This window comes from Bos indicus x Bos taurus, chromosome 17 (assembly GCF_003369695.1).
Source record: "Bos indicus x Bos taurus breed Angus x Brahman F1 hybrid chromosome 17, Bos_hybrid_MaternalHap_v2.0, whole genome shotgun sequence".
Lineage (NCBI taxonomy): Eukaryota > Metazoa > Chordata > Mammalia > Artiodactyla > Bovidae > Bos > Bos indicus x Bos taurus.
The window spans coordinates 8,687,521-8,708,486 of NC_040092.1; the positions used below are offsets into that span (position 1 = coordinate 8,687,521).

The following is a 20,966-nucleotide window of genomic DNA, read 5'->3' on the forward strand; positions in this document are numbered from 1 at the left end:
GGCCAGATGCACAGTGGTTCAGCAAGCCGCCGTCCCCTCCCCCAGGGTGGCAACAGGAAGAGGGAAGAAAGAGGATCGTCTCCAGCTGGCCCAGGAGACAGATCTCCTTGTGCCCATCAGCCCTCCAAGAACCCCCCTTCTTCCTCCCTTCCTCTCCGAGGCCTGTCCACGGGGACTTGGGGTCAGCCAGAAAAGTCAGGCAACTTCTCAGGGACCGGAGCAAGGGGAGGTGAGGTCTCCCAACCTGGCCGGGATTCAGCCCCTGAGAGCTGCGGCGGGTGCCCAGCCCCACCCCTTGTGCCCTGTCCGTCCCTTCAGACTTTGACCCTGAGCTCCAGTCCGGACCGAGGACAGCATGCCCCAGAATCGGGAGCCTCCCTTCAGGAGATAGGACCCTGGGCCCACAGCAGCTGCCTCTTTGCTGCAGAGATTTGGCACGCCAGGTGACTGGGGACAGGGGGAGGGGCACAAAAGGTCTGAGCGTCCCTCCGGTGTCGGCAGAGAAGGTCCACGTCAGAGCCCGACGCAGGTGACAACCTTGCAGGGACCACAGGTAAGTGCCTTCACCTCTCCAAGCCTCAGTGTCCTCATCTAGAACATAGGGATCATAACTCACCTCTTCCAGGGTTAACCTGGATATTAAAAGAGGTGATAACTACAGAGGGCTTAGCACAGAACTCGGCACGAAGCAAGTACTCAATAAAAGGTTAATTATTATTTGGGAGGCTGGGAGCGGTGGCCTGGTTATCCAGCATTGATAGTATATGTTTCATTTTAAAAATAAACTCTGAAACTTTATAAGAGGTAGCCATAGGGAGCTAATTATATTTATTCAGATAACTCACCTGTGACTTGATTTAAAAACAAAACAAGTCTTTCCTGTTTTTTACACATGTAGCCATCAAAGGCATGAGCTGCTTCAAGGTCTGTTTTAGGGACAAGGGAGGTTATAAGTAAACTATTAGAAGACTGGAAAGTAAACACACTGTCATATGCCAATTTCTTAATGGCTGCCTAAGAGATCTATGGTGCAGCCCAGGAAGCTCAGACAGAACTGGGTCCAGATCTAAACTCTGTGCCACACTGGCTATGTGACTTTAGGGGAGTGACTTCCTCTCTCTGAACCTCAGTCCCCAGTCTGTAGAACCTCTCAGAGCAGTTGCGAGGATAAAGTAAGAGGATGTCTGTACTGCTTCTGTGTGTGTCTGGCAAGTGGCATACGGCCAGAATTCCCTTCATGCTCCACGGATAGGTAGACATTATAATTATACACACACACACACACACAAATGTAATAACCCCAGCTGTTTGTGTCTTGCTGAATGTACACTCCAAGCATGTTTGGTTAAACTAACAGCATAAAGCAGAAAACATCAACACTAATAGAAACATCAGTAACAATAAGAAAATGGTTGAAGGATAACAGAGCTGTGTGCAAACCGAGTCAAGGACCTAATTACCCACATGCATAAATGGTTTCACCCAAGGCTGGCTCTGTTAGATCCTACAGTCTGACTGCCGATTCTGATAAGGACCTTATCCATTTACGTTCCACTTTAATACATGCAGAAACACTCAGTTGCTGCAACTAGTATCAAATCTGACTCATTTATTCGATTGAGATAATTGATTTAGGACACATTTTCTGTGCTTACCACCAACACACTAAAAATTCCTACACTCATTGAATTTCATGTTTGGTTTTTTTTTATGCAGAAAAAAAAAAAACAAAAAACCAGAAGCTTTGGCTGTTATTCTTCACCTGCTTGATTTCATGTTTTTTAAACCGTGGGATTAACACATAGCCCTGTGAGTCAGGTCAGCCTGAGCTCTGCTTCTTACCAGCAGGTGCCTGAACCTCAGTAGCCTCATCTGTAAAATGGGCATGATGACAACCCTGAGGGTTGTTAGAAGATTAAAGGAGATAATGCATGTCAAGTTCTTAGCACAATGAGTAACACATACTAAGAGTTGAAAAGCTCGCAGCTGCTACTGTTTCTCCGCATTGCCAGGTTTCTCCTTTCACAGAGACTTTTTAACTCCAAAACTCTACAAATCTTTTGATCACAAATGTGTGAGTTTGGCCGAATGGACCCTCTTCTGTGAGCCTTAGTTTCTTCTTCTGCATGATGCTATCATGCTTATCTTTAAGATTTTAGACACTGGAGAAACTGAGCTCCATGCTATTACCTGTCTCTCTTTGCAATGGCCAGTAGGTTTTAGAACTTGCTCTGGGTCCTGCCTCATGTTCTTCTCTTGGGCACCTGCCTTCAATTCCAACCAGAGGCTTTGCCATCCCTGAGCAGCCTTGTTACTGGAGACATGCCACGTGACTGCTTTGGTCTGAAGTCCCTTTCTCCCTGCCCAGAGATCTCTCACTCAGTCAAGTGAAGTGACTTATCCAGGGTCACACAGAAGGTGTGTGCCAGGCTGCCCAACCCCCCGCCTGGGCTGTCACTGGCACCCCTCCACACCACAACACCTCCCTCATTACAGGGAATTTTGGAAAATACAGGAAAAGCCTCTATTCCAGGCTTCTTATTGTCAAGGTACGAAAGTGGTCAAATCTCCAGAGCCTATGTAGAGACAGAAAGCCCAGAGAGGGGAAGTAACTTGGCCAAGGTCACACAGCAAGCCAGCAGTGAAGCCAGATCTGACTCCCCTTGCTGTCTTTTCCTCCAGACCCAGTGTTCTTTCTCTTGTTATTCTCAAGGTGCTGGGGGACAGAAAGAGGTCACTGCAGATTGAGGCCAGGTCCCATACCAGGAACTTTCACCAGGCTAGTTATTCAATCTTCAGGCTGACCCAGGAGATGGGGGTTAACCCTATTTCACAGCTGAAGAGATTGGATCTCCTGAGGCAAGGGGTGGAGGAGACAGTGAGGGGGTCCCTGAGCAGGTCCCCCTGCCACCAAAACCAGGCTCGCGGCTGGAAGGAGAATCACCCAGAGGACAATGCTTTTCCGTTTTTTGGTTTTATCTCCAACTTGGCTGCGGAAACCCCAGCAGAGTCCAGTTCTTGTGGGCTGGAGCCATTTTCTCCTTTATAAAACTAGGCCATATTGAGAATGTCCTGCCGTTCAGGGCCTCGGGCCGCAGTTGCCAGGAGGCAAGGTCCGTGGGAGGAGAGTTGTGAGCAAAGAGGAGGGAAAGTTGAATTTGGCCCTTCTGGGCACAAAAAGTCCCCTTGTTCTGCCTTAGCAGGAGCCGGCAAAATATTTCCCTGCTGTGCACGGACCAAGCAGCTTCAAGGTCAAAAGCTGCTAGGTCTTCTAAATTTCTGAGGACACCCAGCAGCCCAGTATCCCCAGGGAGGCCTGGAGGTGATGCACTCTGAAGGTCTGAGTTCTGAGGCCAAAAAATGCATCCCAGATACTCACAGCTGCCAGCCTGGCACACAGTAGGTGTGCAGTAAATGCGTATCGAGTTTACTTGAATTAAAATGAAATCCTGGCAGCAGCATTTACTGGCTGTGTGACCTTCTGTAAGATACTCCACCTTTCTGAGTCTTTGTTTCCTTATCTGTAGAATGGGATCGATAACACCAGCCCCTAACTCTTAACGTGGGAGATTTAGGTGCAGTGACGCACAAGAAGTGTTTAGCACAGGGCTGGCCCACAGTAGGTGCTCCAGAAATGTCAGGAAATCGCTTCTTTTGCCCTGGACACTGTGTTAAGCTTTTTACATCTGCTGCCTTGTGAAAACTTCCATCTACTCTCTGAGGTATGAATTCGTTTTCTCATTTCTCCAGAGAAAGAATTTGAGTCTTGACAGGCATCTTACCCAAGGTCATGGCCAGCAGACAGCAGAGCTGAGACCTGAGATTTGAAGCCCACTGTCCTAACCACTGGACTTTCCTGGTAGCTCAGATGGTAAAGAATCAGCCTGCAGTGTGCGAGGCCCGGGGTTCAATTCCAAGGTTGGCAAGATCCCCGCTGCCCCCGGAGAAGTGAATGACTACCCACTCCAGTATTCTTGCCTGGAGAATTCCACGGACAGAGGAGCCTTGAGGGCTACAGTTCATGGGGTTGCAAAGAGTCAGACACGATTTATAGACTAAACACACACACACACTATCCTAACCACTAGACTACCTAGCCAACAGCTGGGCTAGGCACTCTGCTGTGTACTTTTTATTCTCCCAGCCTGGGGACAGGATACTCGAGGAGGCTCCCCAGAGAAAGCTGCATCATTTACTGGCTGTGTGGCCTCAGGCAAGTGGCTTTGCCTCTCTGGGCCTCAGTTTTCCCCTGGGTAAGGGTCAACACAAGGCTCAAGTATAAAAAGGGCTGGGCAGTGTCAGGCATCTTCTAAGCCATCAGTGGATGGTGTTGATAACGATGAAGGTGACGGTGAGGGTGGCCCACCTCAACCCTTCCTTCCCGCAGGCTGGCACGATGCGCGTGGTCGTGATCGGAGCGGGCGTCATCGGGCTGTCCACCGCCCTCTGCATCCATGAGCGCTATCGCTCGGTCCTGAAGTCACTGGATGTGATGGTCTATGCAGACCGCTTCACCCCACTCACCACCACCGACGTGGCTGCCGGCCTCTGGCAGCCCTACCTCTCGGAGCCCAGCAACCCACAGGAGGCGTGAGTGAGGGTCCTAGCGGGTGGTCGGGGCAGAGCCTGCAGAGAGGATGTCCCTTCTCAGGGTTCCTGTCCCCAAGAATGACTCTTCCTTGAGGCTTTGTCCTGACGTGCTGTAAAGACAATACTAGCACACATTAAGTCCTTGCTGTGTGCCAGACAGATGCTACACTTGACCGTGGCCGAAAGGCCAAGAGGCCATGTGTGTCAGACAGATGAAGGTTTTGTCTCCATCTCTTCCTTAAACTGGGTGGCAGTCAGTGCCCAGGGCATCCGGCTATCAGGAAGATGTCTAAGTGGGTGGACTGATGTTCAAGTTTAGCAAAGAAGTGGCAGAGGTCATTGTTTCAGTTTAGAAACTGCCGACTGCTTCAACACAGGAACCCTCAAATGAATATTGGCTCGATTAGAAGTTTCATCTTCATGCCCATAAATTATGAAACCAATATTCCTGATCAGTGGGTGGCATTTCAGGGGCCTGACCTCCTTCCATCTCATGGCTCTGTCATCCTGCTCGTGGCTTTCAATGTTGCCAGGAGCCAGTGAATGACTGCGGAAGGAGAGAGCATGAGGGCCACCAGGGAGGAGTCTTTAGAGTCCATTGGCCAGAATGCGGCCACATGGCTGCAGCCACCCCTAACTGCAAGGGAGTCTAGGAAACGTGGTCGAGCTGTGTGCCCAGGAGAAAGATAAAGCGTTTGGAAGCAGTGAGCGATGTCTGGGCGTTTATGGGGGGTGAAGTGGGTGGAGAATTCCCAGAGAGAGAGCCTGAACCACGGGACTCACAGTCCCTAAAGCAGTCAAAGCTTTCATTTAAACTGGCAGCTACATGATCCCAAGCTGGAAGTGGGCTCCAAATATTCGTAGTTGTGATGGAACATTCTTTTTTTGCTTTTTTTTGCCACTTAATTTTTTTAATTAAAGGATATTTGCTTTACAGAATTTTGCAGTTTTTCTGTCATACATCAACAAGAATCAGCCATAGGTACACCTGTGTCCCCTGCCTCCTGAACCTCCCTTCCATCTCCGTATCCATCTCTCCCTTCTAGATTGTCACAGGGCCTGTGTTTGAGTTCCCTGAGTCACACAGTAAATTCCCACTGGCTGTCTATTTTACATATGGTACTTAAATTTCCATGTTACTCTCTCCATACATCTCACTGTCTCCCTGCTCACCTTCTGCTGTGTCCTTCGGTCTGTTTTCTATGTCCGTTTCTCCATTTCTGCCCTGAAAATTGGAGCATTTTTTAAAAAAATTTTTAATTGAAGTATAGTTGATTACAATATTGTTTTAATTTCTGCTGTACAGCAAAGTGATTCAGTTATGTATTTATATAATCTATATATATTCTTTTTTGAAAGTATTCCTTTCCATTATGGCTTATCATAGGATACTGAGTATAGTGGGTGTGGTGCTCATGGTAAAGAACCTGCCTGCCAATGCAGATGACATAAGAGATGCAGGTTCGATCCCCAGGTCAGGAAGACCTCCTGGAGGAAAGCATGACAACCCACTCCAGTATTCTTGCCTGGAGAATCCCACGGACAGAGGGGTCTGGCAGGCTATGGTCCATAGCGTTGCAAAAAGTAGGACACAACTGAAGTGACTTAGCACGCGCATATGAGTATATTGTAGTTCCCCATGCCATACAGTAGGACTTTGCTGTTTATCCACTCTACATATAATAGCTTACATTTGCCACCCCCAGCCTCCCAGTCCACCCCTCCCCCAGCCCCTCTCCCTTGACAACCACAAGCCTGTTCTCTGTGGTAGTGGAGAATCCTTTGTCCCTCCTCTTCTCTGTTAATGTCGAAATATGAAAAAGGTTATGGGGGGTGACTAGCACTTGAGTCACTGCAGAGTGAATGGGGTGAATTTCTGGATTTGGACACACCCTACCAGCCTGAGAATGATCCTGTGCAAGCCGACCCTGGGAGCTCTCTTGTCCAGCTCAGGGCATTAGGTGACCAAGACTCTGGGGGATCCTTTCAGGCACTGGAACCAGCAGACCTTCAACTATCTCCTGAGCCTCATCGGTTCTCCCAATGCTGCAAACATGGGCCTGGCCCCGGTCTCAGGCTACAACCTCTTCCGTGAAGCTGTTCCGGTGAGTGAGACGTCTTTGGCCATGAACCGTACAGAGAGCAGAGTCTGGATCACAGATCAAGGCGTGCCCAGGCAGGGTGGGAGGAGGGGGAGGTCCTTCAAGGCCCTTAGGCAGACTCCTGCCTTCAAAACAGGTTTGCTTTAAGTTCTATCTTTGTGGGACTTCCCTGGTGATCCAGCGGTTAAGACTTCGCCTCCCAAAGCAGGAGGTGTGGGTTTGATCCCTGGTTGGGAAGCTAAGATACCACATGCCTCCTAGCCAAAAAACTACAACATAAAAGAGAAGCAATATTGTAACAAATTCAATAAAGACTTGAAAAAACAAACGGTTCACATTAAAAAAAAAAAGTCTTGAAAAAAAGGAGAAAGAAATAACTAAAGTTTAAAAAAGTTCTATTTTTGCTTTAAAAATTATTTTTGTTTTCCATTTTATTATTAAACTGCCTTCTAAGAGTGATTATTAAAAAAAGAGAGAGAGTGACTATTAACTCCATTATACAGACAAGAAAACTGAGTCTCAGAGAATTCAAGGTGGTCAGTGGTGAGGCCAAAATCTCCCCCTACTGGGTTGTCTGAGCCTTCCCTCTGCAACTTCCCACTCTCATCCCTTGGTGACCTTCACTGTCGCCCCTTTTTTTTCCTCCCCTATTTATGACCCTACCATATCATTCATCCTCAGCCTTATTCTTACCCTCACGTAGCACCATGGTTAAGAACGTGGACTATGAAGCCCCACTGTGTGGGTTCAAATCTCAGTGCCACTGTTTATTAGCTGGGTGACCACAGACAACTTATTTAAACTCTCTGAGCCTGAATGGGCCCATCTGTAAAATGGGACTAAAAATAGCATCTACCTCAATGGGTTGTTGTGAAGATTGAATGGATTGGTATGAGTAAAATGCTTGGCACAGTGCCTTACACATGGTAAACATTACGTAAGTCTTTGTTATTATCACTCTTGTTGATGTTCATCCATCTCTGTGCCGCCTTCTCTTCTTCCTCTAAAGGACCCTTACTGGAAGGATATAGTTCTGGGATTTCGGAAGCTGACTCTCAGAGAGCTAGACATGTTTCCTGATTACAGGTAAGATTATTGTCATGGGTGAAGGAGCTGAGGCCACACAATTCAGATAGACTTATAGGGAATATTGTTTAATTGCTAAGCTGTGTCTGACCCTTGTGACCTCATGGACTGAAGTCCTACAGGCTCCTCTGTCCATGAGATTTTCCAGGCAAGAATACTGGAATGAGTTGCCATTCCCTTCTCCAGGGGATCTTTCCAACCCAGGGATCCAACTCTGGCTTCCTGCATCGGAGGCAGATTCTTTACTGACTGATCTACCAGGGAAGCCCAAATTTCCTGTTCCATCCCAGGCCTAGAGCCCCTGGGACTCTGATCTCTCAGTGTTCTGTCCAACTCCTTCTGGAAACCCACCTCTCCAAACTGTGCCTTAGACTATGGAGGTAGGGAATATGGATACAGATCTCAAGCCCAGAAGTTCCATTTGTTGTTGCTAAGTCTTGTCTGACTCTTTTATGATCCCATGGACTGTAGCCTCCCAGGCTCCACTGTCCATGAGATTTTCCAGTCAAGAATACTGGAGTGGGTTGCCATTTCCCTCTCTAGGGGATCTTCCTGACTCAGGGATTGAACCCACATCTCCTGCATTGGCAGGTGGATTCTTTACCACCCAGCCACCAGGGAAGCCCCTGGAAGTTCCATACCACTATCCTGTTTTGTAGATGAGGAAACTGAGCTTCAGAAAGACCAAGTCACTTCCCCAGGTCACACAGCAAAGTGACCACAATAGGATTCCAACTCTGTCCAAACCCCTCTATTCTTTTCTCTACAGCCTGATGCTTCTATGATCCTCTCCTCACCTCGCTCCATGTCTGAATCTTCTCTACAGATTCACATCCATTTCCACTTGCACGCCCCAATGTCAAGGAGAGCTTTTATAGAAAATATTTCCTTGCTTTGAGCTGAAAATCGCTTTCCCCTTGAATGTCACCTGATTGTCCCCACTCCACCCCTTTATGGGCCCAGAGAATGTGACAGCCACCCCTATTTGATAGCCTTCAAATACAGCTCTGATTCCAATCCTCTCTTCCCACATTTTGCTGCCTGTGACTCTAGCTATGGCTGGTTCAACACAAGCCTGATTCTGGAGGGGAGGAAGTATCTGCAGTGGCTGACTGAAAGGTGAGATTTGCAGCTTTATTTTGAAGAAAGCAGCTCCCAGGAACCAGGGTTGTAGTGAATGACAGTTCATGGGGTTTATCTTTGTACTGCGTGCATGCTCAGTCACTCAGTCATGTCTGACTCTTTGCGACCTCGTGGAGTGTATAGCCTGCCAGGCTCCTCTGTCCATGAGATTTCCCAGGCAAGAATACTGGAGCAGATTGCCATTTCCTTCTCCAGGGGATCTTTCCAACCCAGGGATTGAACCCGTATCTCCTGTGTCTCTTGCAGGCAGTTTCTTTACCCCTGCGCCACCTGGTAAGCCCTAAATGTTGATGAAAACCTTTAGGTTTGGTGGGAGCTATCCTTGGTCCTGACCACCTCTGTGCAGTAGGACAGTGCTTTCCACACCTGGTTGAAACCACTTGAGAAGCTTTTTACATGTGGTATTTATCGTCAGCCTCACCAAAATCTGTGATGTTAGTGTAATAGTTTTAAATATATTCTCCTAAGTTTTTCCAGATATATAGACACCATCATCGAGCATAAGTTGGCTTTTATTTTTATACCTCACATTTGTTTTTTGTCTGACTGCTCTGGCCAGTACCTCCAGAACAACACTAACGAATGCAGATGATAGTGGATGTCCCTGTCTTGCTCCTTTTGTTGATAAGAATCCTGTAGTATTCTCAATTAGCAAACATTAGCTTGAGAGGTATATCTGTATCTATATTCATCAACATTCATATTAAGGAAGATTCCATAAATTTCCTGTATGTTATTATCTTATTAATATTTAAAAATCTGGAATGGATGGTGACTTTCCTCAAATGACTTGGGAAGGTTTTAAAAATATAAATTTCGGGGCCCCACTTTATAGCTACTGATCAGATTCTCTGGGGTGGGGCTCAGAAATTTATATTTTAAAAAGTCCTCTGAGTGACTGTAATCATCAGCTAGGTTTGGAAATCATTGTATCAAAACATGGTTACATCTCCTAACCTTAGGACACTCATGGCTCCTGTCCAGCCTTTCCAGGGAAGAGTGTCCCCAGTTTTTCTACTGATATCTTGAGGAAACTATGAGGGTAAAGTAATTATGAGATTGTGCTTCAGCTTGTACAGTGTTTTACTTCCTATTCTCCTAATGTTTCTACTATATTCCTAATAGTGACATACATTTTTTTCCTCTGTGAAATTTAAGGGGAGAGGTGGGTGTCCCCAGCCCACCTCCTTCCTCACGCTCTGCTGCTGACAAAGGAGCATGCAGTATTGATCCAACGCTGCCTGTCCTCCACTCCGCATCTCATCCCCTTTGATAATACAGAGCAGCATCTCGGGTAGTAAGAGTTTCGATTTCAATTGGGTTTCGGTCCCAATCCCATCACTGACTCATGCTACGACCTTCAACAAGGCCCTTCTCCCATCTCCATCTGCTCAACGAGGGGCGTGGACTGTCTCAGGTTTCCCAAGGGACATTTCAGAGGCTGCTGGTCCACCAAGGTGCTAACGAACCGACTGGACTATATAGTCATATTCTCAAGGAGCATCTTGTAGGACTAACATCCTCAAAAGGTTCTTTGGGAAATATCCGCCCCCTGCCCCTGCTGTCCTCAGAGAACTGAATGCTTGACTTTTGGATGTGTTTGATCATCCCAGGTTAACTGAGAGAGGAGTGAAATTCTTCCTGCGGAAGGTGGAGTCTTTTGAGGAGGTGAGCTGAAGGGCCGGAAGGGGCTGGGTGTGGGAGAGAGGAAAAGAAGGGAGGCCTTTGCTTCCTGTTACAGGGTTGGGGAAGGCCTTCTCAGGCTCCCAGGGTTCCTGTGAGGCCTGTCCCAGACTTTAGGCCTATTTTTAATCCCAGAAGGACTCAGGCATTCTGCCTTGATGTGTGTGGCAGAAGCAAAGGAACAGTAGAACCATGGTGGCCATGGTGGCCATTAGGGGCTAATCTGTGTCTGGGCCTCAGTGGATTTTAGGGCCAGAGAGCTGGCTGCCTCTTCTTGCTATCAGCCACAGCCCACTCCTCAAGATCTAGATGTTTGGCTGCTTCTTATCAACATCTGGGGTGATGCTGATACAAAACAAAGTGACTTAGGTCCAGAGTGACACCACCATCCGTAATAATGATAGTAGCATGCACCATTAGCAGGCCCTGGCTATGTACCAGGAGCTTTGCTGTATCACTCGGTCCCAGCACCCAGAAAAGTGCTTAGCACATGGGAGACTCTTGGTACTTGCATGCGTGCATACTTAGTCGTGTCCACAACTCTTTGCGATCCCATGGACTGTAGCCCACCAGGCTCCTCTGTCCATGGGATTTTCCAGTCAAGAATACTGGAGTGGGTTGCCCTTTCCTCCTCCAGGGAATCCCCTGGAGGAGGGTGTTGCAACCTGGGTCGAGGGGATCTTTCCAACCCAGGGATTGAACCCACATCTCCTGCTTTGGCAGGTGGATTCTTTACCACTGAGCAACCAAGGAAGCCCCCTTGGTACCTACTAAAATAAAAGAGCATCTGCTCTAGGTCAAGCCCTGATGGGCACTTGGAATGCATACTTGAATTAGACACAGCTCTCATTCCCAAGGGGCTCAGAGTCCAGTGTGGCAAATACTAGCTTGTGAACAACACCAGTGTGTTTCAGGAGTGACCTGTAAGGAGAATCACTGGGGCTGGGCTGGGAGTTTGGGTACCCATGATGCTACATCTTTGAGTTATGGAGCATCGAATACAAATGCATGGAGCTAGGGCTTCCAACGTGCCTTCTGCAGATGTCTTGGCAGAGAAGGAGGCAAGAGAATGAAATAAAAAGGAGGCAGAAGGAGGGAGAAAACTATCTCTGCATCCTTTCTGACTTCTTCTGGAAGGTTCCAAGAAGGTTTCCCCCTTCTGTAGTACTCCTTTCCAAACACATTACAGCATTTATATCACACTGGAACCAGCAGCCTATGAACAGATAGTACCAGCCCCAATTAATAGCTAAGGAAGCTGAACCTTGTGGAGGGGATGGGGCATTTCTGAGGTCACACAGTAGGTAAATGGCAGGGCAGTATTGGAGGCAGATCCATGGATTCCTCATTGAGCCCCACTCCCTAGCTGTTCCACAGGGAGCAGGGAGCTGCAGGGTGGAAGAAGCCAAGGGATCCTAGGGTCCTCAAGCCCTTTCAACCCACCTGCCCTGTTGATTGCTACCAGGTGGTAAGAGAAGGCGCCGATGTGATTATCAACTGCACTGGGGTGTGGGCTGGGGTGCTGCAACCAGATCCCCTGCTGCAGCCAGGCCGAGGGCAGATCATTAAGGTAAGTCTGAAGGTGAGGGATAAGCTATTGCTGATAGATTGGTTCTGCCTGCTTTTTTCATTTGTAAAGATAGAGGCTGAATCTGGAACTTCTGAGAGAGGAACCCCCACCCAGTCTTCAGGGAATTTGCATGTTAAAGAAACAAGAACCAAGAACACAACCCTCCCAAACATACTCTTTTTTTTGGCAGAGTTCTTAATAGTAAAGCATGTATATGTGTGTGTTTGTTCGTATATGGGAGCGGCATACACCGGTATCAAAATAAAAAGAGCGTATGTTTATGAAATGTCTGCTAAATGCCAAACACAGACCCAAGCACTTCATCGTGTTAATTAATTTGACCCTCACAGGAACCTTTTGAGATGGGTACTATCACATCACCATTACCATCTTACAGATGGGAAAACTGAGGCATGGAGGGATTAAGTAACACGTACAAGTCCATACATATCATAGTAATTAGTGGAACTGGTATTAGAACCCAGGCGCCTGAGTGTGTAAGCATTGTTCCACCCCACCTCTCACTGTGTACATCTGTCTATGTGTGAGGCATGCCTATTTGTGAGTATGTGTGCTTATGTGTGCCCATGTGAGCATACACGAGTGCGTTCATAGGTACGTGCGTTCCCAAGGTGAGCGAACATGTGTGTGCATTTACACATGTGTGTTGGGCTTCTCTGTGGATGAGAATGTGTGATGCTTTGGGGACCAGGGGTGACTCTCCATTAGGACAGCTCTTCCTGCAAAAGTAAGCAGTCAAGTGCAGACGTGGGACAGAGGGGTCATGGGAGGGCCAAGGGCTGACTGTGCCACTCCTGCCAGGACATGTGGTCATAAAGGGACCAGGGGAAGGGAGCCCACTGATCTGACTCTCCTGATGAGACTTCTCTGTCCTCAATCAACAGGTGGATGCGCCATGGTTGAAACACTTCGTTATCACCCATGACCCTGAGAGAGGCATCTACAAGTCTCCATACATCATCCCAGGGTAAAAAAAAACCTGACATTGTAGGGCGAAGGAGGGAGAGTACCTTCCTGCTCTTTTTATGCCCTGCTCCTTGGCCCAGGGCTCTTGCTTAATCTTTTCAGGTTTTTTTCCCTCCAATGTTTTTAAGTGAGGCTGAGCAAAAATTCAATCCCTGAGAAGGCAGGACTCAGCCTTACCTGGGCTCTATCTTGAACCTGATTTGGGACGACAGTAGCTATGAGACTGGAGACAAAGGTAGCGGATGCGGATGGCAGTGACACGAGCAGCGTTGTGAATGGCCATAAAGGGAGTGGTGGTGGGGCTGATGATGATAGTATTGTCGATGGAGGAATGGTGGGAGCAGGGATCAGTCCAGTTCAGTTGCTCAGTCGTATCCGACTCTTTGCGACCTCACAGACTGCAGCACGCCAGGCTTCCCTGTCCATCACCAACTCCTGGAGCTTGCTCAAACTCACATCCATTGAGTCGGTGATGCCATCCAACCATCTCGTCCTCTGTCGTCCCCTTTTCCTCCTGCCTTCAATCTTTCCCAGCATCAAGGTCATGTTATAGATGAGGAGACCAGTGTGGATGATGGATGGTAGTGAGTGGGAATTGGGGGTGGTAGTTGGTGCTGATGTAGATGACACTATTCATGTTGACTTTTAATAGTGTTGCAGGGACTTCCCTGGTGGTCCAGTGGCTAAGATTCTGTGCTCCCAATGCAAGGGGGTGGACTTTGATCCCTGGTTGGGGAACAAGATTCTGCATGCCACAACAGTCAAAGATCCCATGTGCTGACTGCCTCAATGGCAGTTTTAGTGGTGTGGCAGAGATGATAGTGTTCATGCAATGCTAATGGTGGTGGCAGAGATGGTGAAAGGAGTTGATGGTGATGACATGTTAATGGTAGCAAGGAAGGCAGTAGCGAAGATGATGTTGTTGATGGAGAAGACAGTATTTTCCCCAATATTGCTGAGATGTCATTGACATATAACATTGTGTACGTTTAAGATGTACAACATGATGATGCGATCTATGTATGTACCGTGAAATGATTACCACAATAAGGTTAGTTGACACATTCATCACATCACAATTATAGTTTTGTGTATGTAAGCAGATACATACATATGTATGTAGGTCTTGGTGAGAACATTTAAGATCTACTCTCTTAGCAACACTCAAGGATATAATACAGTATTGTTGACTATCATTATCATGCTGTGCATTAGAAGGGATGACAATAAAGACAGTGATGCTAACGGTGAGGGTGGAGGTGGTGGCAGTTGACGGTGATGCCAATGGCAATTGTAGTGATGTTGGTGTTATTAGTAGGGATGATAATGTTTGGGGTTTTTTGAGTTTTTATATTTAATATTTTAGTTTTATTGAGTCTAGTTGATTTACAACATTGTGTTCGTTTCAGGGGTACAGCAAAGCGATTCAGTTATACTTACACATATATTCATTCTTTTTTAGGCTCTTTCCTCATTTATTTTAACACAGAATATTGAGCAGAGTTGCCTGTGCTACACAATAGGGCCTTCTTGGTTATCTATCTTATAGTGTGTGTATGTGTGTTCATTCCAAGCTCCTGATTTATGCCTTCCCCTCCATTTCCCCTTTGGTAACCATAAGTTTGTTTTCAATATCTGTGGGATTATAATGTTGATCTAGGTGAACACGGGAATAAGGGTGAGCATGGCAATGACTCCTCCCCCCTTATCTCAAAGGCTTCGTTTTCCTTCATCTTTGACCTTGTTCACTTTATCCAGGCTCCAGGCAATAACCCTTGGCGGCATCTTCCAGCTGGGGAACTGGAGTGAGACAAGTAATATCCCAGACCACAACACCATTTGGGAAGGCTGCTGCAGACTGGAGCCCACACTGAAGGTAAGGTGGGGAGAGATTCTTGCTCTAGACCAGGATCTAGCAGCTTGATGATCATAAGGAAACTTGAGGGGGGGAAGATACTGTGACTGGGACAATTGAGCAAAAGAATTCCAAGAAGGGACTGACAATGGAAGTCCTGCTGTGGGCCAATGAAACCCGTCCAGTCATGGCTAAGAGTAGCTCTCTCTTGAGGTGACATCCCACCCCCCAGACACCGTAGGCTGTCTTCGCATGGAGCAGATGTACTTGTTGCAGAAATCTGTTTTCACATTTGTCTGCCGGTGGTGACAGTGGTGACAGTGGTGAGGGTGGGGATGGAGTGGTTGGTGCTGGCGGAGAGGGAAGCACATGGGACTCCCCCGGCAGTCTGGTGCCTGGGACTCCACACTTCCACTGCAGGTGTGTGGGTTCTGTCCCTAGTCAGGGGACTAGGATCCTGCATGAAGTATGGCCTGGCCAAAAGAAAAACAAATCTGAACGTGGTGATAATGATGGGGATGAGACCATACTATGGTGGTGGCTGGTGGTGATGGTGGCTAATAAAAAACCATGACTGGTGGTGGTGGTGAGGTTCCAAAGCTGTCTCGACCACCTACAAATGGCAACAGGGGAAAAAAAAAAATCCAGAGTTGAATTACCAATGCTTTTTTTTCCAGGATGCAAAAATTATCGGTGAATGGTCTGGCTTCCGGCCAGTACGCCCCCAGGTTCGACTAGAAAGAGAACAGCTTCGCTTTGGATCGTCAAACACAGAGGTATGTTTTCTTGGCAAGGAAAGCAATACTCTCTCCTGACACCTAAGAATGCACTGGCATTCTGAGGACTAGTCATACTGACTTCAGGCAGGGGCCATAATGGCTAATAGCCCCTCCTCTATAAATGGGGAACTGAGGCCCAGTGATGGTAGAGGACATGCCCAAGGTCATACAGAGGGCAGTGCTCCCACCTGCTAAAGTCTGTGTGAAGTGGAAGGAAAAGGGGGCGTTTATTGAGCATCTACTTTGTGTCCACGACAAGAACGACCCAATTGAATCTCCCCTACAGCTCTTTGGGACACGGACGGTTGTCCCCATGCTTCAGATGGCAAACTGGGGTTCCCAGACCTGGAATTCACTGGCCTCCGTCAGACCAGTGGTGAGGGCAAGGCTGGGAAGTAGTCTGAATTTGAGTCCAGTGCCATTTCTCAGATGTCCAAATTGGGTTGCCCATCATCTCTTTAGGGCCCCCCTCATCTCCTCTCTCATGGGGTGGGAACTGGGCTTACCAAAAAAGTGAGAATTGTCTGGGCTTGAAGAAATCTGGGTCACCCTTCCTCCTTTATCCCGGTCATATGGTGTGTGTGTGTGTGTAGAACAGTTTTGTGTATATATGTGTGCAGAGAATTGTGTGTCCATCTGTAAGAGAAGTTGTCTGTGCAGGGGTGGGGTAGGGGAGTTGGGGGGAGAGTCACATATAGAATGTAACTCCTTGTTAACGGTTTCAGCTTTGAAAAAGGCCTCTGGGGTCTAACCTCTCCCGAGTTCACCTGTACGGTACCCCTGCTTTTCTTTCCTCCCAAGGTGGGTAGGAGAATCTACTTATTAATACAGAAGGTTCAGCTGTCAGGAGCAGTATGGGAATGAGGAAAGTGATATAGGGAACTTCAAATAATTTGATGTGGGGGTGAAGGAAATCTCTGATCAAGTTCTAGATGATTCAACTTTTTCTGTGCTGAGTGCTCAAAGCAGGTCCACTTCCTAAGTAGAAAAGTCTAGAATGTTGAACTCCAGTTCCCCAAACACCCGCCCCTTACTGCTCTTCCTGGGGTCTGCCATCCCACCATGGTACCAAGAGAAGTTCTGATACCATCAGGCTTGGCCCAGGATTCTTCAGGAAGCTCCTGAATCTTCCAGGGCAGCCCAGAACTTCTCTCTTGCCTCTCCCAGGTCATCCACAACTATGGCCATGGAGGCTTCGGGCTCACCATCCACTGGGGCTGTGCCCAAGAGGTGGCCAAGCTCTTTGGGAAAATTCTGGAAGAAAGGAATTTGCTCAGGATACCACCATCCCACCTCTAAGATGCCAGTGACCACCGCCTCGCCTCAATAGCTCCCTGCTCCTCTCAGTCACTAAAAACTGTGTTCTATCACTTGCCCCAGTCCACCCCACCCCTGACTTCTTTCTGCAAGAAGCACAAGGTGAGAGGAAACCACAAGGTCAATTCCAAGAAGTGAGTATGACTCTTCCGGTGGCCGAGGTATCTCTCTTGAGTCCACTTATATGGTGTCATTGCTTCCTTTTTCCTCCTAAGGTGGGTAGCAGAATCTATTAACATAGGTGGGCCACCTGTCTGGAGCAGGACAGCAGACATTAAGAAGTACAGCCAGAACTGTTACCCAATGCATTCGCAGAGGAAGGAACGCTCAGAAAATCCAAGTGGTGAGACAGCTCTGAGTGAGGAGGGTTGAGGAAGCTTTGAGTGAGGAAGCTCTGAGTGAGGAGGGTGTGAGGAAGCTCTGAGTGAGGAGGGTATGAGTGAGGAAGCTCTGAGTGAGGAGGGTATGAGGCAGCTCTGAGTGAGATGGGTTGAGGAAGCTTTGAGTGAGGAAGCTCTGAGTGAGGAAGCTCTGAGTAAGGAGGGTATAAGGAAGTTCAGTGTGAGGGAGGGTGTGAGGAAGCTCTGAGTGAGGAGGATGTGAGGAAGCTCTCAGTGAGGAGGGTGTGAGGAAGCTCTGAGTGAGGAAGCTGAGTGAGGAAGCTCTGAGTGAGGAGGGTATGAGGAAGTTCAGTGTGAGGGAGGGTGTGAGGAAGCTCTGAGTGAGGAGGGTGTGAGGAAGCTCTGAGTGAGGAGGGTATGAGTGAGGAAGCTCTGAGTGAGGAGGGTATGAGTGAGGAAGCTCTGAGTGAGGAGGGTATGAGTGAGAAAGCTCTGAGTAAGGAGGGTATGAGGAAGCTCTGAATGAGGAGGGTTGAGGAAGCTTTGAGTGAGGAAGCTCTGAGTGAGGAGGGTGTGAGGAAACTCTGAATGAGGAAGCTCTGAGTGAGGAGGGTACGAGGAAGCTCTGAGTGAGGAGGGTATGAGGAAGTTCAGTGTGAGGGAGGGTGTGAGGAAGCTCTGAGTGAGGAGGATGTCAGGAAGCTCTGAGTGAGGAGGGTGTGAGGAAGCTCTGAGTGAGGAGGGTATGAGGAAGTTCAGTGTGATGGAGGGTGTGAGGAAGCTCTGAGTGAGGAGGGTGTGAGGAAGTTCAGTGTGAGGGAGGGTATGAAGAAGTGCTCAGTGAGGAGGATTGAGGAAGTGCCGAGTGAGGGAGGGTGAGGAAGCTCTGAGTCAGGGAAAATGTGAAGAAATGCTGAGTAAGGAAGGATGTGAGGAAGCGCTGAGGGAGGGAGCTTGTGAAAAAATGCTGTGTGAGGGAGGGTCTGAGGAAGCTCTGAGTGAGGAGGCTCTGAGTGAGGAGGGTTAAGGAAGCAGTGAGTGAGGAGGGTATGAAGAAACACTGAGTGAGGAGGGTATGAGGATGGCTGAGGGAGGGACGGTGTGAGGAAGCTCTGCATGAAGAGGGGTGTGAGGAAGCTGTGTTAAGGGAGAGTGGAAGTGGGAGTGTTTCCCAGTTTCCCAACACTCAGGAAGCTCTGAGTGTTGGAGGATAGAAGAAGTGCTGAGTGCGGGAGCTCTGAGTGTGGAAGGCGTGAGGCATCTTTGAGTATGGCAGGGTGTGAGGTAGCTCTGAGGGAGGGAGCTCTAAGTTAGGGAGTGGAAGCTCTAGTGAGGAGGCTCTGAGTGAGGAAGGTTGTGGAGGCTGCTAGTGAGGGAGAGGGTGTGGAAAGCCTGAGTGTGGGGAGTCCTGAGTAAGGGTTAATGTGATGCAGCTCTGAGCGAGTGAGGATGTTCCAACCTTGGTGCAGTAAGGCCACAGAAAGCACTTGAGGGAGCGCTGTAAGATTTCATGGCAGGAGGAGGCCAAAGAGGCTAGACATTGAACAACATGTAAAGCCTGTTCCACACCCATGCTAGAACCATGCCACCTTGATTACTTGTAGCTTTGTAGAAAGTTTTAAAATCCCAGCTGGGATTTTTGATAGGGATTTTGTTAAATTTATGAAGTCAATTTTAGGAGTTCTGATATGGACACCTTAACAGTTTTAAATCTTCAGATTCATGGTCATGGAATGTCTCTATTTTTTAGATCTTTAATTTCTTTCAGGATTGTTTTATAGTTTGTAAATGTCTTGGACTCTTGTTAAATTTATTCTGCTTTATCCTTTTTGAGGCTATTGCAAGTCAAATTGTTTAATTCAGGAAGTGCTCTGTTTTCTGGCATGTGGGGACAGGAATATTTGAAGTGGTTCATCATCAAATATTCTTGATTAATGGAGAATGATTATATGTGATGTATCTAGATGTTCAAATGTCAAGGAATCAGAATACAGTAAAGTACCAACAGTGACTAAGTCTGACTGTAATCATGGAATCTGGACTGTAATCATGAGGAGCCAGAAGGGACTTCAGAATGTTCTAGAGCTTTGGGATTGGCCTCCTGGGTGCCTCCCATAGCACTCTGCATTCCTCCATTAATGCCCGTATGGCTCTGTGTCCCACTGTGTAGTGTTTTCTCCACACTACACTATGAGTTCATGAAGGATCATGTCTTAATTCTTTTCTGCATCCTCAGTGCTGAATATCATACCAATATATGGTGGATATTCCATATGCCACTACATAAGCCGTAACAGTTACAATGAACAGACCTGAGAGTTTACCTATGCGTTGCTACGGGTTCCAGGCATACCGGTAATGTCGTGACCAAAGCTGCCATGTTTGTACCTCTTGAGCCCACCCCTCCCTGACTCAAGCAATTGGACCAATGCTGAACTGGACCCATCAACTTCCTCTCTTGAGATTTTGAAAGTGGGACACTGATCAGCTGAGTCAGCTATGTTTGCAGAGCTGAACCCTGGTGAGTGGAAGCCATATGCAAGGTTAGGTACATGCAGCAGCCACGAGGGGGCAGAAGGAAGCCAGTCTGCAGAGAGGGACAGAAACCAGGGCCTCAGATTTGGAGAGGGCTGCCTCCAGCCCAGTGGCTATTTTGCAGTTCCATTTATTTCAGAGAACTTTCCAAGGCTGCAAACGGGTCGCCCATCAACCATACCTGGCCTACAGATGAATTTTATTAGACTCACACATTTAAAATTTTTTAACAATCCAACACACTAAAGTTAAAAAAATTTTTTTTTGATCTAGCATTCAATATTTTGGAGATTTCACATAAGAATCCAGATTCTTGTCTTGAAAATCAGGTGACCTCATGATACAACAATATCAGCTGGAGCTGAGTAGCAGCCACTGCCTTTGGACAGGGCTCATGTCCTGTACTCTGCCACAATCTTCCTCTCTTCCTGTTGTTCCTTACACTTCTGTTTCCCATATTTATATTCCCCAGGAAATTAACTACTGTTCGCAGTCTTATTTTAAAGTTTTAGTTAAAGTTGTTCTGTTCCTTGCAATTGTAACAGCCTTCATGAGAACTCTATGTCAAGGTTTCTCTTGGCTATCTCCCATCCCACCATCACTGCCTTCCTTCTCTGTACTAACAGAATCTCAATTTTGTGTTCAAGAGTCTCTGGGTATCCCTTGATCCAGTGGGAGGTAGGCCCTTCCTTCCCCAACTAGGGGAGAGCTCATGCTGGGATTGGCATGTGACCCAGGTCTGACTAATGCAAAGCAATAGTAAATCTGTAGGACTTCTCTTTCCAGCCAAAACAACAGACTCTTTAGAAAGAAAACCTGTTGTGACTCCTCCTTCCCCATTCTACCTCTTTTGAAAAAAAAAACTTGATGCCTGGCACATTGGCAACCATTCTGCCACCATGAGGTTTCACACTTTGGGTCAATGGCTGACATGCAGAAGAAGGTTGGGAGGGAAAAAAAAAAAAAAAAAAGCTGGGT

General features: G+C 47.6%; 1 protein-coding gene across 3 annotated transcripts; it reads left to right on the top strand.

Annotated features, from left to right (window-relative positions):
* The first annotated feature begins 76 nt into the window (after positions 1-76).
* Positions 77-19,468, top strand: DAO (D-amino acid oxidase). Of its 3 annotated transcripts, XR_003515184.1 has the most exons (13): positions 77-553; positions 3,751-3,871; positions 4,388-4,590; positions 6,581-6,695; positions 7,702-7,778; positions 8,832-8,897; positions 10,535-10,589; positions 12,070-12,174; positions 13,080-13,162; positions 14,920-15,037; positions 15,694-15,792; positions 16,963-17,519; positions 18,446-19,468. XR_003515184.1 is itself a non-coding variant. In XM_027566495.1 (12 exons), the coding sequence occupies exons 2-12, from the start codon at positions 3,869-3,871 to the stop codon at positions 17,092-17,094; spliced, it is 1,056 nt and encodes a 351-aa protein (XP_027422296.1). In that variant the 5' UTR covers positions 77-553; positions 3,751-3,868; the 3' UTR covers positions 17,095-19,468. The 3 variants fall into 3 exon arrangements, 2 of the variants coding, with proteins under 2 accessions (XP_027422296.1, XP_027422297.1); XM_027566495.1 differs by having other exon boundaries at positions 16,963-19,468; XM_027566496.1 differs by lacking the exon at positions 3,751-3,871 and having other exon boundaries at positions 16,963-19,468.
* The last annotated feature ends 1,498 nt before the right edge of the window (positions 19,469-20,966 follow it).

Coding starts and splice junctions, on each gene's coding strand:
- DAO (XM_027566495.1), top strand. Junction 15,038..15,693: donor GACTGGAGCCCACACTGAAG/GTAAGGTGGGGA, acceptor TTTTTTTTCCAG/GATGCAAAAATTATCGGTGA. Junction 15,793..16,962: donor TTGGATCGTCAAACACAGAG/GTATGTTTTCTT, acceptor TGCCTCTCCCAG/GTCATCCACAACTATGGCCA.